This window comes from Echiichthys vipera, assembly GCF_963691815.1.
Source record: "Echiichthys vipera genome assembly, chromosome: 10".
NCBI lineage: Eukaryota > Metazoa > Chordata > Actinopteri > Perciformes > Trachinidae > Echiichthys > Echiichthys vipera.
In genome coordinates, this window is record NC_139835.1 from 6,265,260 (window position 1) to 6,282,492 (window position 17,233).

General features: G+C 40.2%; 1 protein-coding gene across 1 annotated transcript; it reads right to left on the reverse strand.

Moving 5' to 3' along the window:
• Window positions 1–484: 484 nt before the first annotated feature.
• Window positions 485–16,310, reverse strand: lss (lanosterol synthase (2,3-oxidosqualene-lanosterol cyclase); the record flags this gene model as incomplete). Its single annotated transcript, XM_083922168.1, has 20 exons — window positions 485–622; window positions 773–851; window positions 1,876–2,046; window positions 2,156–2,236; window positions 2,329–2,394; window positions 3,220–3,325; window positions 6,562–6,658; window positions 7,166–7,315; window positions 7,503–7,553; window positions 7,744–7,815; window positions 8,427–8,483; window positions 9,225–9,252; window positions 9,441–9,538; window positions 9,682–9,800; window positions 10,123–10,231; window positions 11,361–11,496; window positions 13,295–13,391; window positions 14,370–14,491; window positions 14,819–14,927; window positions 16,232–16,310. The coding sequence occupies 20 exons, from the start codon at window positions 16,308–16,310 to the stop codon at window positions 485–487; spliced, it is 1,965 nt and encodes a 654-aa protein (XP_083778294.1).
• Between the last annotated feature and the right edge of the window lie 923 nt (window positions 16,311–17,233).

The following is a 17,233-nucleotide window of genomic DNA, read 5'->3' on the forward strand; positions in this document are numbered from 1 at the left end:
CCAAGCAAGACACATCCAGTCAGGTAATGTCATAGAAAATATTTATTCTAAATGGTAGGGAAGAAAGGGGCAGGGATGTATGGCAACATGGCCATAAATGTTTAATATACTTGATTAAGCAGAGCACATTAACTGTGCTTCTAGAACAGCAGCAGGTTATCAAATGTTCTGAGGGAGTAGCTCTTGTGCATGAGCTGTCCTGGAATGTCAACACAGACAGTAATTCAAAAAATGAAATGCATTACGTTATCTGATGCAACTGTGAAACACAGCTCAAGTATTCTAAAGTTCAAATAGGTACACACGTAGAAAATGTGCATGATTCGACTCATTGCTCCATTAGGACAGTTGACGTGTCGCCCACACAAAAACATACACTTCCCATTGAGTGTCTGAACCTGAGGCTGTTGTTGTTTTTTGCTTAAGTTAAAGACAGTCGGTCTTCTTATCCTGACATGTAGTCTGATGAACCTTTTACAAGTCTTCACAGTTTGACCTTCCCGGCCAATGGACTGCTGGGATAAAGTGTTGAGAAGCGGCCGAGGGTCCACACTGTGAAGACGTTTCTGTAGGACGTGTAGCTGATAGCACAGCTCTTGTTGAACACACCCGCAATATTCTCCTGAGGAGGGGAAGCAACGGACATCACATATCAAAGCTCAAATTATATTTTATACTCTCAATGGGTTCAGTTCTTATTGTAATACTGGCAGCATTAGCTAAGTATAGTCGGACATGCAAGTAATAACTTATATGGGACTCAGTGACTCACTTGTGGCCAGTCTCCGTTGGGCAGCTGGTTGTTAATCAGCAGCTGTACTCCTCTCTCAATGGCTCGCCTGTCAGGATGCCTGTTTGTGCACCAAAGAGATTGGATTTAATATAGACCAAATATGGTGAAGGCATTAAACCGTCTTTTTTAACCACTAATTCTGCTCAAAATAACAGCAAACCTCTGCAGCAGCATGAGAAGAGTCCCTACACAGAAAACAAAGCACCAACAAGTAGTAGTAGTTATAACCCAGAGTTAGTGAACTCAGAGTTTATTAAGAGTGTTTAAAGACTTACCTACTGGCCCCTGTACCAGCTCCTCTCATAGTAAAGTCCATTCAAGTGGATTACCAAAGTCAATCCCAAAGGAAGGAGCCCATTGATGATTTATTCCAGTAAAACACATCAACTTTCCCTCACCAACCGTACTGGACACTTTTTTAGCATATCCCCAGAAGAAATGGGAAGGTTTGCTGTTATTTTGAGCAGGATTAGTGGTTAAAAAAGACGTTTTAATGTCTTACTGTACTGCACCCAGCTAATCACTGTTAGCTACAGCCGGCTGTCTCGACGGCTTATTTGATTTTACGCCGAAATTTCATTTTTAAGCTGCTGGACTCTTAATACTGAAGAAAAAGTTCCACACTCCTCCACATGGTTCTCGCCAACCAGTCCTCAATTCTGCAAAGACATGCACACGCGACTGAACAGGCTATGAAAGAAAACAAACAAACAAACAAACAAATAGTGACACAACAGAGAGAGAGAATGACTTCACTCTCTGCTCAGGATGGCATTCATGCACTGTATCTCTCCACTCTCTAATGTTCCATTTCTGAAGATTGAGTACAGCCCCTTTAAAACCAAATTTATCAGAAAAATTAACACTTGAACAAAATAAATACAGACCATCTCTATGTGCAGTCGTTGGTACAGACACATTAAACAGCACAGCATGCATGCAAACAAAGGCAACAGCAAATACATGATACAAATACATGACACACAATGAAACAACCTCATCCCATCATATACAGTTGCATGAGCATTGCATGCGTAGTGATCGATCCGGTGTACACACCAAGCCATTGGGTTGAGCTTTACCTGACAGCCATGAGGCCCAACAAAGCCCAGCAGGTGTTGTGGATCTGAGCGCTACTGCTCTGGATGTAGCGCCGCTGCTCGCATGACTCAAAGTCCTCCCCCCAGCCTCCGTCTGGCATCTGCCGGTCCAACAGGAACTGACAAGCAGTCTGCACCTCCGTGCACACATCCCTGTTAACAGAGGCACAGCAGTGCAATTATGTATGCTACAAGTTTATGGATGTCCTGTTCTCAGTGTCATTGCTCAGTGTAAAGATTCAGTGATCAGTGGAACTCTTACTCCTCTCTGTAGACGTGACCCATGCAAGCAAAGGCTTCAAGGCCAAACCATACGCCATATGTGAAGCACACTCCCCAGGACCTGGACATGAGCATAGAATGATTTCTTCTAATCAAACATGACCTGTCAGTTAGGTGGGATATCAGGTAGTATAATAGAAAGTGCAGCCTGACCCTTCCCAAGATCCATCAGGCCTCTGCACCTTTCTGCAGTAGTCCAGTCCTTCTCTTAGAGTGGCCCTGAAAAACAAATCAATAAACACAAAGCCTCTTTGCAAACTTCAACAAGAACTGAGAAATGATTTAGATAAGAATCTTTTTGTGTGTCAGCTGGTTTTTGTGGATCTCTCATTTGTTTTTAAAATGGCGTCAGACTAAAGTTATGACACAGTCGTATCTCCCGTCTGATCGATGAGGAGACACGCTATGTGCTGAATATGTGATCCAGTCACCAACACCGAACATGCAAAGAAGAAGGCTGCCCTTTTCCATTCCGATGCCTTTTGCTGATTTCCATGTAAAAAGAGTTGATGTTGCTTGGTGGCACCGGCGTGACTTAGGATTTGATGACATGAACTGTTGTGCAACCCACAACCGGGATTTTTAAAAGCAAGAAAACATCGGATCACAGAAACAAAACACAGCAAAATATCTATGGAATTTAACTGTAACCGGCAGAGCAGCTCTAACATAAACACACAATGCGTGCAGGCAAAAAATTGAATAGACAACGTAAAGAAGTAATTCATGGTTCCACTGTGGCAGATGTTGACTGCTGTCCTCTCTCGCATCTCCGCGAGAATTGCTCCACGTGCTTTCTCTAGGCGCGCGGCCACAATGACCTGCAGCTGCTAGCTAACAGCCTTGTTTGACGATGATCCAAATATAATCAAACGATGTGATGGCGTTTCTTGCGACTAAATCATGGCCATTGCGTCCGGTCTGAACGTAGCAGTTTGAAATTTGCTGTGTGGAGGTTAATGCATGTTTTTGAATTGTGAATTTTTTTGAATTCCTCCAGATTAGTCGGGCATTGCTGTGTCATTTATACCACGTGTAGTGTACCTTATCTCTTCAGCACGGTGTTCGGGGTAGGCCTTCTGGAAGTGCTTCAGAGCCTGAATTACTGCTGACGTACACTCAACATAGGTATAATCTATCATGATGTCACCTGTGTGTGCGAGAGAGAGAGGGAGAGAGCACAGTGTTACTAAGAAACATCTAGTTTCACAACACATACTGCATCCTCATTTAAACAGGGAAACCTCTTTTTGCCCTTCGCTATTGGAAATATCATATTATTGCAACATATCCAGAAGGTAATGGACATTTTTTTCCAGAAATGTCACATTTATATTTGGCTCTTTGTTTCCTGTTTTCACATCTGCATATTTGCAGGTTGAGTAACACGGCATGTCCGTACAGTGCAGAGATGGTCATAAATCACTTGTCACAAGTTCAAGTCAAGTCTCAAGTCCTTGAGGGCAGCAGAAAGTCCTAATGAAGTCGCATATGGTTTTAATAAATAATATTAAACTAAAGTTCACAGGGTACAAGGTCCCAGCTAATGAGCTTATAATCTTTTGTAAATAAACAAAGTCTGCTGCTCCCTGTACCTGAAACTAATTACATAAGGGATGAAACTTCAGGTACTGCTCTCATTGGATACTCTTAAAGAAATGTTAAATAACTTGGAGCCAGAAACATCTGGCTGTAGATATTCTGCATGATATTGTTGTATGTTATATGTTTGTCTTGCTGCTGCCTGTTTTGGCCAGGACACTCTGAAAAAAAAGATGTTAAATGTTAGCGAATCCTTCCTGTTAAATAAAGGTTAAATAAATAAACATTCTTTCAGCCTCTCAAATGCAGTGTAATGGTAAGCTAATAAAGCAGGAACATTAACGTTATGTGGTCAACAATAAACCTGAAAAGTAAACTTTTGCTGACATTAAAAATTAGTATTTATTTCAGTATAGACCTTTTTAATGGGATTTAATTGCTAGGCAACAGACCCGGTCATTGTTAACGTCCTGTCAGTTGATGCCATTCACAACAACAGGAATCAAACTTGGGCAAATTTAGAATGTTTAATGTTTAAAACTTTAGCCAGCAGATAGTGGCAGGGCCTGCAAGCTAACACTTTTCAAAAATATGTAATTCAACGATCGACAATCTAAAGGTTAATCTCTCACAAATCTATCATTAGTAGCAAGCTTACGTTGATTGCTTATGCAGCTGAGCTTAACATGTTGCGACTCGACTGGAGTCTGAAACTTGAGTTCCCATCTCTGCACCACAACACATTAATGCATCAATAATTGTAAACATGTATAATGATATCAATTATTGTGAAATGGGCCATTCTGCACACATCTACGTTATGATACCATCCGGCCAACACATGGCGTTAGAGGCCGGGCAAGAACTGTATTGATTCAGGAAATAGTGTAGGCATTCTAGTAGAGAGGAGAGACATGTGTTGACTGCATTCATGTGAGCTGCATTAAAGCTAGCCCAGTTGCAACAAGCCTCCTTATTTCTGATCACAAACAACCTAGTTTGGTCACTTAAGTTTATTTAGATTCTAATACTTCTGTACTTTTACTGAAGTAAAGTTTTGAATGCAGGACGTTTACCTTTAAAAGAGTATTTCTACTTGTGGTACTTTTAAACAAGTAAAACATCTTCCATCACTTATCAACTAAAGTTTATCTTGTAGATTTTTGCACTTTTTCCAAGTTCAGAATTGACTTGAACAACTTTAAAAACTATCCTTCCAGTTAGTCACTTAGACCTTGGATCTTTTATTTAGTAGAAGCAGAAATTACAGTTCAGGGGACTTTTGGGAAGTAATGAATAAATATGGTGCTGATGCTGATAAACTAGTCTTTTTGGACAAAATTGATAACAGGTACCTTAAATTATTCATCAAATTGTTTTGTGGAGGAACAGCAGCTACACTGACTGGGTGAATTAGGCAGGGATTCAGCTTTCAGATTTACAAGTTAGTAATCTTGTAATTCAACTCTTGAACACCTCTGTGGACTCCTAAAGACCAGTCTTATTGACTTTTGTTATTGTTTTCATTGGGTAATCTTTAAATAATGATTGCCTGGAGGCTATTCATTGTGTCTCAACCAATATTGTGCTCAACATCCACAGTATCCATATATATATATATATATATATATATATATATATATATATATATATATATATATATATATATATATATATATATATATGTGTGTATATATACATATACCGTATATACTGTATACACTGGAGATCAAAATTACAGAACAAGTTATTAATACTTGATTTGATTACTTTGATTGAATCAAGTATTAATAATATAACACACACACACACATACACATATATACGTATATACACACATGTATAAATACATATACAAATATACCGTATATATATTGGTGGCGGCTATATATATATATATATATATATATATATATACACACACAATATATACATTCAGTGGCGATTGCAAGGGAAGCTCAGCTTCTAAATACAAAGATGGAATGCAATGGGAACATCGCCGACAGACGCTGCTGTGGCGGCCGAAGAACGGGCAAGGCATGGCTTCCCCGGACCCGTGTCTTCAAAGGCCACCGCCATCCCCAGACTGGGTAACTCTGGGGATGTTCACCATTGAAGGTGTGCGGGAGAGCCCGCAGCATTCCATCTAAGGGAGCAGTGGGGTCAAAGCTCAGTTGGTTTGACGTTTTTCACTTCTATTTAAGCCCTCTGGTTTGGGGATTTATGACCTCATCTGTGATGTCATAGAACCTACAGTGTGGGGGGAGGAGCTTTGATACCACATCTGAACTATGACATCATCAGTGCGGTCACAGAAGCTGGGGTGTGGGGGAGGAGCCTAGAATAATATCTGAACTGTGACATCATCAGTGATGTCAAACAACAAAGGCTGATACAGTCCCTGTGGTTGGACCTCACAGATGATGATATTAATAGCTCTGACACCGAATCAGGGTTATTAAAGGAATGTATTTCAAAGATGAATCTCCTCATTAGAATGCTGTGGAAACAACAGTTCTATGTAATCTAGACGTCTGATAAACTCTCACTTTAACCTAATGAAGCCAGGTTTGGATGTCTTTGACCTCTTAATTACCAAATGAAGGCTTACTGACATTTATTCTTTATGGATATGTTGCATGATTGTTGCCTGGGACTTATTTTCTTATTGTACAGCCCATCTCTAAGCTACATTTAAGGTTCTTTACAGCCAAGTCAAATCCAACAAGACTCTAGATTATTCCAGGAATCACAATCACACAGAAGACAGAAAAAGAGAGTCACTGTAAAACAAACACATCTTAGCCCATAGAATGGACAGTATTGTGTGGGCAAGAGACCTACCAAACACCTCAGATGGGTTGAGCAGCTCCAGGAGTCTCCCTCCTCTCTTTGTTTCATATGTGGCAAAGCCCCCGTCAGAGTTTCTCATGCTCAGCAGCTGTGAGGACAAGATAGACACATGAAGGAGCTGTTACTGATATTTTTCAGTAGCACATGTAAACAAGAAGGACTGTGGTGTCGGTATGGTTACAGTTTGTGTGTTTGGAAAGAGCCAGGCTAGCTGTTTCCCCTTGTTTCCTGTCTTTGTGCTAAGCTAAGCTAACTTACTTCTGATCGTAGCTTTACATTAACAGGCAGATGTGAGAGTGGTTTTCTTTTGGATGTTTTTCATAAAAGATGAACTTGGAAAAGAGAACAATGGTGTTGTATCTCTATTCTAACACTACCAAAAGTAGACTTTAGCTTACAGGAGTATGAAACTACATAAAAGGTTAGAATAGAATAGAAATGTATTGATCCCAAGCTGGGAAGTTGCAGTGAAGTCAATTAGTCGTGAGCTGTGGAGTGAGATTAAATGTGTGTTGTTTGTGAGAAATAGACTGAGTTTGTACGTAGGTTTTTAGTTCATTTCAGTATCCCAGTCCTTTACTCCCTGCAGACATACCACATTGACAGCATTGTACAGGCGCTCTGAGGTGACATGCTGGCCGATGGAGGGGCATAGCTCCTGCAGCAGCATCACAGACTTCAGGCCCTCGGCTGTGCAGTCAGCCACGATCCAACCACAGTCACGGGTACTGAAGGGGAAGCCTCCCTGACCAAAAAGAACTCAGGGATAAAAAGTGCACACACACACACACACACTTACATGCCAGCAGGCTAAGAAATTCACTTATTTCAGAGGGCATGTTTTCCTCTTTCTCTAAAGACTTTTGAGTCTTTTATTTCACAATAATCTGGAAAAGTTTTGAAAAAATGTTATTGTGTGATATTAGTTTTACCTTGTTCATTTGTCTGTAGTACTTCTGGTACTCAGGAGGATTCTCAGGGATCTGTTGGAGTAGAAAAACTAGTCAGGCGTAAGAAATCATTTTTATGAAAGCCAGTCACTGTTTTGATCCTTTGTGTGAAAATAGAAGCTAATGTAAGCGCTGGCAAACAATTTATACCAGTAGAATATTTAAATATTTGTTTTATTCCTGCTTGATGATAAAAACCTTGTAGCTTTGATGTTGATGGTACCTGTGTTATGGTGAGAAACTGATGGGCATCTCGGAGGCACTTGGCTAGTCTGGAGTCATCTTGGGCTCCTGCCTGAAAGAACCCAACAAACTATAATCAGGTTCCGCTCCATGATGTATTTCCCTACACTTAAGATTATTTTGGGGGATTTTATTCCACTCTATTTATGTCAGGATGTATGTGTATGCACTGCATCTGCGTGTGCTGCACCTATGCTTACTGTAATTTCATATTTGCTCCTCCTTTTCCAATGATTGTGTTGTCATGTCCTAGTCCTCCTGTGTTTGTTTTGTGCTCTTATATATTATAAAAAAAAGTAAAAAATAATAAAATATTTTGGTCTTTTTGCCTTTAGCACAGATACTTACTGTAAATTAGGCAGGAAAGGGGGAGAGAGGGGATGACATGCAGCAAAGGGACACAGGTCAGAATCTAACCCAGCCTAGCTGTTTCCCCTTGTTTCCAGTATTTGTGCTAAGCTAAACTAAGGTAGGCTGTAAAAATTCATATTTCACAGGCAATGTGGTATCCCATTTTGTCACCTAACCTCAGCAGAAATCTCAGTGTTGCGCTTGTTTTTTTTTAACTTAACTCCGCAGCCATTTCACCCACACAGCAAAAACAGCCTTTAGTCATCTTAAAAACATATGTAGAGAAAAAATATTTGGCCATTGTTGTGTTACCTCAAGGAAAGCCTGCACAGCAAAACACGTATCCCAGAGTTGAGATCCATTGGTCCCCTGAGCACAACAAAAAGTGAGGACAAACTGGTCAAACACAAAAAGCACGTTTAACATGAGCTCACTGAGTGAACCAAAACAATTACTGCAGGACAAAATATGGACAAAGTATGGAACCAGCAAGTTGACTTAAAGTGTAATTCTGGCGCAAAATCATCCCATGGTCGTTTCATAAAATTTTACAATGTCTACGTTTAGAGAAATTAAGGTTTTCCCAGAAGGGATCTTCGACAGCATTCAACAAAACCTGGGCTCCACTGCTGGCTCTTATTAGTAACAGTCTCACTGTTGTTCCTGATGATGCTGAGGATGCTTCCTAATGCTTGAAGGAGAGACTCTTCTTATGCTGCTGCAGAAGTTTGCTGTTATTTTGAGAAGTATTAGTGGTTAAAAAAGACGTTTGAATGCCTACACCGTACTGCCCTGACTGCCTAGTCACGGCCAGCTGTCAGCGACTTTTACGGATTTCTCCATTAATAGTTGTTATACGAAAAAACTGTCTCGATGGCTTATTTGATGTATGTAAATGCCGAAAAAGACCATGGGGTGATTTTGCGCTGGAATTACACTTTAAACAATGTGATTTAGTTCTAAGTCCAACCATCCGTTTTTCCGATCACTTACCATAACTGTCATTGCAAAAAAATGTACTCAGAGCTCCTTATGGATATCTGAGCCTCTCAACCGTTCCTAAAACATCTTTCGGGTGATACGACCTTATGATAGAGAACAAATTCTCACCTGCATTTTCATGCCATCTAATCCCAACCTGGAGGACAAATAATTTGTTGTTAGTTTATCATTTGCATACTTTCTTTCACATCTATTACCACAACAGTTTTCAACATTACACATTATATGTAGAAATACATCAACTATAACACCAAATTGTGATCAGTGACGGAACAGGAGTTTGTTATGTTTTGTAAAAAGGTTGTTAGAGAGCGACTGACTGACCAGAGGTAGTCTGGGATCCTGGACACATGCTCCTGAAAGACCGGAGAGGAGGGACCATCCACATACCAGCGAACCAGCATGTTGATAGTCTTTGATATCTGTGGGGAAAGGCCAGAACTTCATGCTCACACCCTCTATTCAAGCTGTAGTGTTTTTAAGCCTGTGTCAAGCACACACACATATCCAATACCCTTAATTAAATCATTTACAACCGTGTTTTCTCTATCTGTGTTTACACTACCGGCCCAATGCTGATGCATTTAGTGAAGCGGTCGTCAGCCTGGATGTGTTCGTACAGTTCTTTGACAGCCTTTTCTCTCAGCGTGGAGCTGTAATGGGCTTCGTACACATTCAACACCACTGCAGGGCAACAGGAACAGAGTCATACAGTTAGGGAGCAAGTTACAGAGAAACATTCAGGGTAATTCCAATGAAAAACATGTTTTTTTAATCATAGTAAAAAACCTCCTGTTGCCATGTATGTGCATCTGTTTTTCGTCCATGTATTAGCTCTCACTTTAGTCATTGCTATTCTGCAACTTGGAACACATTTGTGTCATCACCTTTATGCTCAAAAGTGTTAAAAACTGTTGTTATGGTCATTATGTACTGCTTGTTTGACAGCAACATGCTTCTGTAGGGGGTGTTTATCTGGTTTGCCCAGTGTACTGTGCACACTTACTGTAAGCAACAGTGAGCAGTGTGCTGTGAGGGGTGTACATGTCACACGCTGCCACATTGTTCCTCTGAGCAGGCCAGTTAATGGTGGCATAGTCCTGCACATAAAGCTCCTAGAAAACAAAGAGCAAGTCAACATTTGGTTATGCGTCTGAATAATCTGTGTGTGTGTGTGTGTGTGTGTGTGTGTGTGTGTGTGTACATTTTATCCAAAGAAGAAGTGTTTTATATCTCATTTTGGTTTAACACTGTCAAGATAAATAGGGCTGCTCCTTCTGCATAGTTTAAGGGTGGAAAAGGAAGATTCCACCGTTGTGATACTCCTACACTGATAAAAAAAAAAGACAGACAAGGAAGGGAGGAAATGTGGCTGTATGCCTGGCTCGATCATTTTTTTAATGATTTGAATCAGATGCTATGACCTACACAATCAGCAGATCTCAAGTTGAACTATGAGAGATCGACCAGAGCTCTACGTCCAGTCTAGATCAGAGCTCAGAGTAGGTTTTCCTGTCCACGTTTCCTGGAAGATTTCAATGTCCCGGACAAATGAGAGAAATTGCTGCCAGATATGTGTTTACTGAGCATAACGTGTAGCTGCAGCAGTAGCAAATGGTCCGTTTGAACTTTGCAGACCGTTGACAAATTCAAGCCTGTATATCCACTGAGCACTCTCATCACAGCAATGGCGAAATAAGTTTCACCAGATATTATGACCAAACACATTTAAATATGTTGGACTACAACCCCTATTTATGGTACAAAAACCTAAATTAGCAGATAACGGAAACCTTGGCTCAGAGACTTGAAGGCTTGTGTTGGTTCAGCATCTTTCTAACACACTTTAACTTCTTTTGACAATAATGACTTTTCAAAACCAAAAATTAACCGAACGTGCTGCATTAACACGGAGGCAGCAGGATTCTTTAGTGAAAAAAAACCTCACAGAAGACAGAAGAAAGACACTTTTGCACTATGAGTACCTGACAGCTAAAATGAAGACATTAAAGCACTGAAACAATTGGTTAATTGATAAATTATTAAATAACTTAAATCAACAGGAAATTATTTGGGAACAATTTTTCAAATCTATTAAACAATTTAAGTCATAAATGTAGCAAAAATGACAATATGTTTGCTTGTTCTAGCTTCACAAGAAAAAAAGATGAAAAGCACACAACCAAAGCCTCTCTAAAATTCTGAGTTGATCATCTCCCTTGTGGGGTGAGATGGCTTTGGCACCTGTCTGAGGCTGAGGACCAGAGAGTCTTCCTCTGCAGCCAGTCTCACGGCATAACAGTAGCTCATGGGGAGGTAGACCTGGCGACAGTGACACCACAGGGTAGAGGGGTGGGCTGGCATCCAAGTGGGAAAAAGCCTGAAAACAGACAAAACTACATTCATCATCCCTGAATTGATACAGCAGAAGAAATATTTGACAATGACTCAGACGGCATAGTCTCTGTGATGTCATCCATAGGTTTCTGAACAGACAAAATGAGGCTTCAAGTAGTAGTCCGGAAGATTTAAGATACCTTGTTTCTAGCGGCCTCTGTGGCAGTAAGATGTAACTGCAGGCAAGCCTGTTCTTTCAGAGCCTCCATCCTGTCACATTCACAGTCACTATGTGTATTGACTTTTTTTTCTCTTTGGTAAACTTTATTGACACACATTCACCTCTCTACTTCTAGTCCGTTCTGCATGTTCCCTCTTAATTCCATACACACACACCTGACGAGTTCCACCGGCAGACTAGTTGCTGACTGATGTTGCCTAACTCCCAGCTAATCCAAAGGGGAAAAGAGGTGTGGCGTGGGTGGAACTGAGGCGGGTTGAATGAAGCCTACAGTCTATGCTAGTCACGTGTGAAGGCACCCACCTGTCACTCAAAGCTTCCAGTGCTTAATTCTGCTTAATTAAGCAGAACTTAATTAAGGCCGCTGCAGTGAGGACGCAGTATATGGGGAACCTGCTCTATCAGGTGAGCTACTGTACTACTATATTTTTTCAAATATTTAAAATGTTTTTAACACACGTACAATGTAGACTATAAATAGGAGCAAACAGATCCAGGCACCATGGGGGAGACATACAGTACCCTCAAAAAGGGTAAAGTATCAGAATCAGAAATACTTGAATAATCCCAGGGGAAACTCCAGGGGACTCCAGCTATACAATTAACATATTTAACAACAACAATATTATACAGATAACATAACAAAACAGTATATATATATATATATGTATATGTATATGTATGCGCTTCCGGTTCCGGCGCTGTGTCGAGCGGCAGCAGTTAGCTTTATTTTGATTTGATTATGTTAGCTTATTGTTATTCTGACCCTTTCCCATCTTTGTATTGAAACTGTTGCACAATAAATTCCCTCGGGATAAATAAACCTTCTTGAATCTTGAATATATATTAAAATATAAAATTTACAATAGTAATATTTACAGATCAAAAGTACTGTAATAATGTGCAAAAGCTGGAATAGTAACAGGCAGCATGCAACTTTTCGCACATGCGCACTAGTAACAGGTACAACGGGTGGTGATCCAGAGAAAACACTTAAATACATAGAATACTGCGTCACCACTGGGTGTAGATGAGGAATTCAACATAAAACAAAATGTAATTGACTTTTTTCTCCTCTGATGGTATGTCTCCCCCTGCCAAACCTGTCTACTTTTTGTGATTTGTGTCTTATCACGAGTATTCTAAATTTAATATAGTGAATTATTTTGGAATAATCTGTGTTATTTTGTGTCATATGACTTCCTTATATGTTGTCTGTATAATAGCTTGCTCTTTGTACACATGGGTGTTTGCCTGAGGAGTTGAAATGTGCCATCGCTAAACTTTTTGGGAAGTTGCTAGTTTGGGTGTAAGGACAATCTCTCATTTTCCTTTCCTCCATGAGCAGCAATGGCCACCATGTCTGAACAAACAAAGACAAGAGCACCACCTACAGAAATTATATTGACAGGACATGCAAGAAAAAAAAATTATAAGCATCATATTTACGGCACAATGACGCGAGTTTACAAGTAACCCCACTTTTGTACTGGTGCAACATAACATAGTATGTACCGTAGCTGAGATGGTGAAGCTTTCTCACTGTACCTAAAGCATGAGTGGTGGGTAGAAGGGGACATGATGGGATCTTAGGACTTACCACATCTCTGGTAGCAGTGTGTTCATTCCCTCCCAACTGTAGACATTTAAAATGGCCAACCAGAATTTACCCCATGAGGGAATCCCCACAGCACCGCCTGTACAAAAAATAAACAACACAGACAGATTCAGTATGAAGCCACTACCATAAATAACTGACACGGTTGTTACTATAAGCATTGACTACAGCTCACAATTAAACTCATATGCCTTTACTAAACACAAAGTAGCATCATGTTCCCCTTTTAAAATCAATCCCTGTGTATGTGTGTGCTGTCTTCATCCTCTTTTTCATCCCCCTCCTCATCATCATTATCCACCTGAATATTACCATCTTACTTGTTGAAGGTAGACTATAATCCAAATTATTATACTTTGAATTCTGCATCTCTTTGTTGTATAGTGATTTGTGCTCAGAGACGAAGTGAATCAATCAGTTAATCAGATGGTTTTGATGATGAGGTTGGCATATCCCGTGGATCTGAGTGGTCACGGCTAGAGATGCACTGATCCAATCAGATCCTGATACCTGGGCTGAGCCTACCGGCAAGTACCTGATACGATCTGATCCTACTGTTGAATGAATGAAGCGTATAACTGTCCGTGTGAGTGAAGGCTTTAGGCTTGGCATAAACATTTAGCCTGGTTAAAAAAAAGGTAACAAATGAACAGAGATATAAATGTTCTTAATATTATTTATATATTATATAGTAATAAGTGTACATTAGTATTAATTAATAACACTTCCATGTAATCAAGATCAGGCTTATTAGTCAATATTGGAGCTGATATCCGATCCGGGTGTTGGATCGGTGCATCTTTAGTCGTGGCTTTTGATGGATGTGAAAAACGCAGAAAAGCGAAGCTGTTCCGAAAATTTTAATGACGGACAAAAATCAATCCCAGTCAGTGTTTAAACAGGATTGATACAACATGAGTTTGTATGTATTTTTAAACATGCGAGAAAATTTGGATGAAGAATTATAATAATAATTATAGAAACATATTTATTTATATAAATATTAAAATAAATATTGTTGCCTTTTTGGGGACCATTTCAACTTATTCCTTCCGACCTTTGCTGTGCAGGTTGTTCCTGGCTCGCACCATGTCTGGATCATCAGGCTCTACTCCCAGGATCCTTAATGAGATGTAACTCAGCGCTGTGCCAAAGACGGTAGACTTATCTTCAATATGTCTGAAGAAAAACAAAAGACATCCACAGTGTCATTACAAGCAAGATTTCAGGCAGTCCCCTCCAGGTCTCTGACCCTGTATGTTTTTGGATGTTTCCCCTGTCTTCCTGTAGAAGTTCATTATAGCATTACACTTCCCTATAAACACTGACCCTATCATTTCTGGAATGAGATTAAAAATGTATGGACATTTTTCCTCATTTGGAGGGCACCTTTGCTAAAACAATACTAGGCAATGACCTTCCACATGACTTCATCTACCGTAGAAGCATGTTAGAGATCTGCCCTGTGTGGATATCATAAGACAAAGAACTGTGCTGTTGACTTACAGACCCCAGCCTCCATCTGGCAGCTGCACGGAGCGCAGGTACCTCACCATCTCCCTCTTCCACGCTTCAGCCAGAGGGATCTTGGCCACGTGGCATGTGATCAGGAGACCTGAAGCACACAAATGGACAAAAACACTGGTGTCATGAAATTCCCTTCTGAATTCTGTTTCTTGACAACTCCACCTGAACGGCCTCTTTAAACCATCATCTGTCATCACATAGGGGACAGCCAGTACGACTGAAACCTGGGACAAATGAAACACAGCGATTTCCTTGAGAACCACGCAAGTCTGACATATCAAATTTCGTCAGTACGTTCCCCATGCAAGACTGATCACCCCCTTGAATTAACATGTAATGGCGTCATACCGTGCAAAAGTTACGTGCAGTGTTTTTTTTTTGCTGTTGTGTTTTTTGTTTCATGCCATAATAATATGACTAAACATCAGATGAATTAGTACTTAAACATGTCCTAAAGTGTGTGAGTTTTGAAGTTTAAAGGCAAGAAAAGTTTGAATGTCAGTGGTCGCTGTCGTCATGCATAATTGCGGTCCCATTGCGTGATCAAAACCTGCATAAATCCCAGAATTAATAAATGAATTAATAAACAAATTAATAAATGTTTTGCAATGAATGACAACTGCTTTGAATGACATATTTTTAATGAATGAAACGTGTTTATAAGATGCATCAATGGATGAATCACCAAAGAGAGAGGAAAAAATGGCAATAACTAACAGCATTTATAACTGGGGATCACTAAACATGACCCGTGACAGGGAAATAAGTCAATTTAATGAAAATGTAGTCATCCAACTGTTATAAAAGAAGAAAGGGGAGTTTAATCAAAATTCAAAAATATTTTTTGACCTATTTATAGTCTGAGAAATGATGTGAAATTTGATCAATAACGGGTAGACCAGTATTTTTTCCGGTATGTTGCATAAAAACAAGAGTAAGTTCAATAGTTTCTGTTTAAAATATGCTGTTTCATTCGTCCCGCATGTCTGTTTCAAATGTCCCGACCAGGCGAGGCGATTGAAACAAATGTTAATTTACGTTCAAAGTTAAAAAACAGCGTGATCATGCGACTTATGTAATAAATTACACTTGCAACTAAGAGAATACACATGTGAATCGTTAATCACATAATAAAATCATTTGTGTACGTAGCGTCATCTGAAAGAGACGTTTGACTGAAAAGTGTTCAATCGACCCGGCATTGAAGTCATATCTTTTTCAAAATGTGCACTAGAATTTTCACATCACTTAATAAATAAATCAAACAAAATATCTATATTCTACACATTGTGGCTTTAAATCAAATGTAAATCTCACATGGAAGGACATAAGATAGCAGATGTATATGACAGGTGTCAAATATAAGGACATGGAGGAGGACGATCTGGTTACCTGGGAGCAGGAAGAGAGGTCCGCCGTAGTCCCCTGCCCAGTGACCGTCCTCGGCCTGGAGGAGGCTGTAGAAGTGCATGCCTTTCAGAGCTGCATCTACAGCTGTGTGGACAGCAGGGGAGCTAGACACAAACTGACTCTGTGGAGAGAATGGGTGATTACAGATGGAGACCAGACAAATGTCATACATTTCAGGGGTCTTCCAGTCACTTTGGTTACCATTAACAGTGACATCTAGAAGTTTCTATTCTATTTACTACAGTTTTCATACATAAGAATAAGTAAGTCTAAGGGTCAAGGCTCCAGTATATCTTGGACAATGTCACCCAGCCTCTCTACAACACACTGGCCCAGCAGAGGAGCACCTTCAGCAGAAGACTCCTCGCACCCAGATGCACCACAGGAAATCTTTCCTTCCTGTGGTCATTAAACTATACAATGCATCCCTAGGAGAGTCTGTCACCCATCCATTCATCCATCCATTCATCCATCCATTCATCCATCCATCCAGTCATCCATCTTCAACCGCTTGTCGCTATCACGGTCACGAGGGAGGGGCTGTTGCCGATCCCAGCTGACATTGGGCGTGGAGCTATCACAGGGCACATAGAGACAAACAGAGAAAGACAACCATTCACACACACATTAACACCTACGGGCAATTTAGAGTCATCAATGAACCTAACACCTGCATGTCTTTGGACTGTGGGAAGCTGTGCTGGAGAACCCGGAGAAAACCCACGCAGACACGGGGAGAACATGCACACTCCACACAGAAAGGCCCCAGCCGGGATTCGAACCAGGAACCCTCTTGCTGTGAGGCAGAGTCTGTCACCCCCTCTCTGTTATTCAGATTCAATCACAGACAATCTGTTCTTTGCACATTATTATACTTTAGGTCTTGTACATATTCAACTTTGTATATAGTTATGTATATATGAATGTATATTCTGTTTTCTGATATATGTTATCTATTTAATATTTGTTGTTTGTATAGCTGGA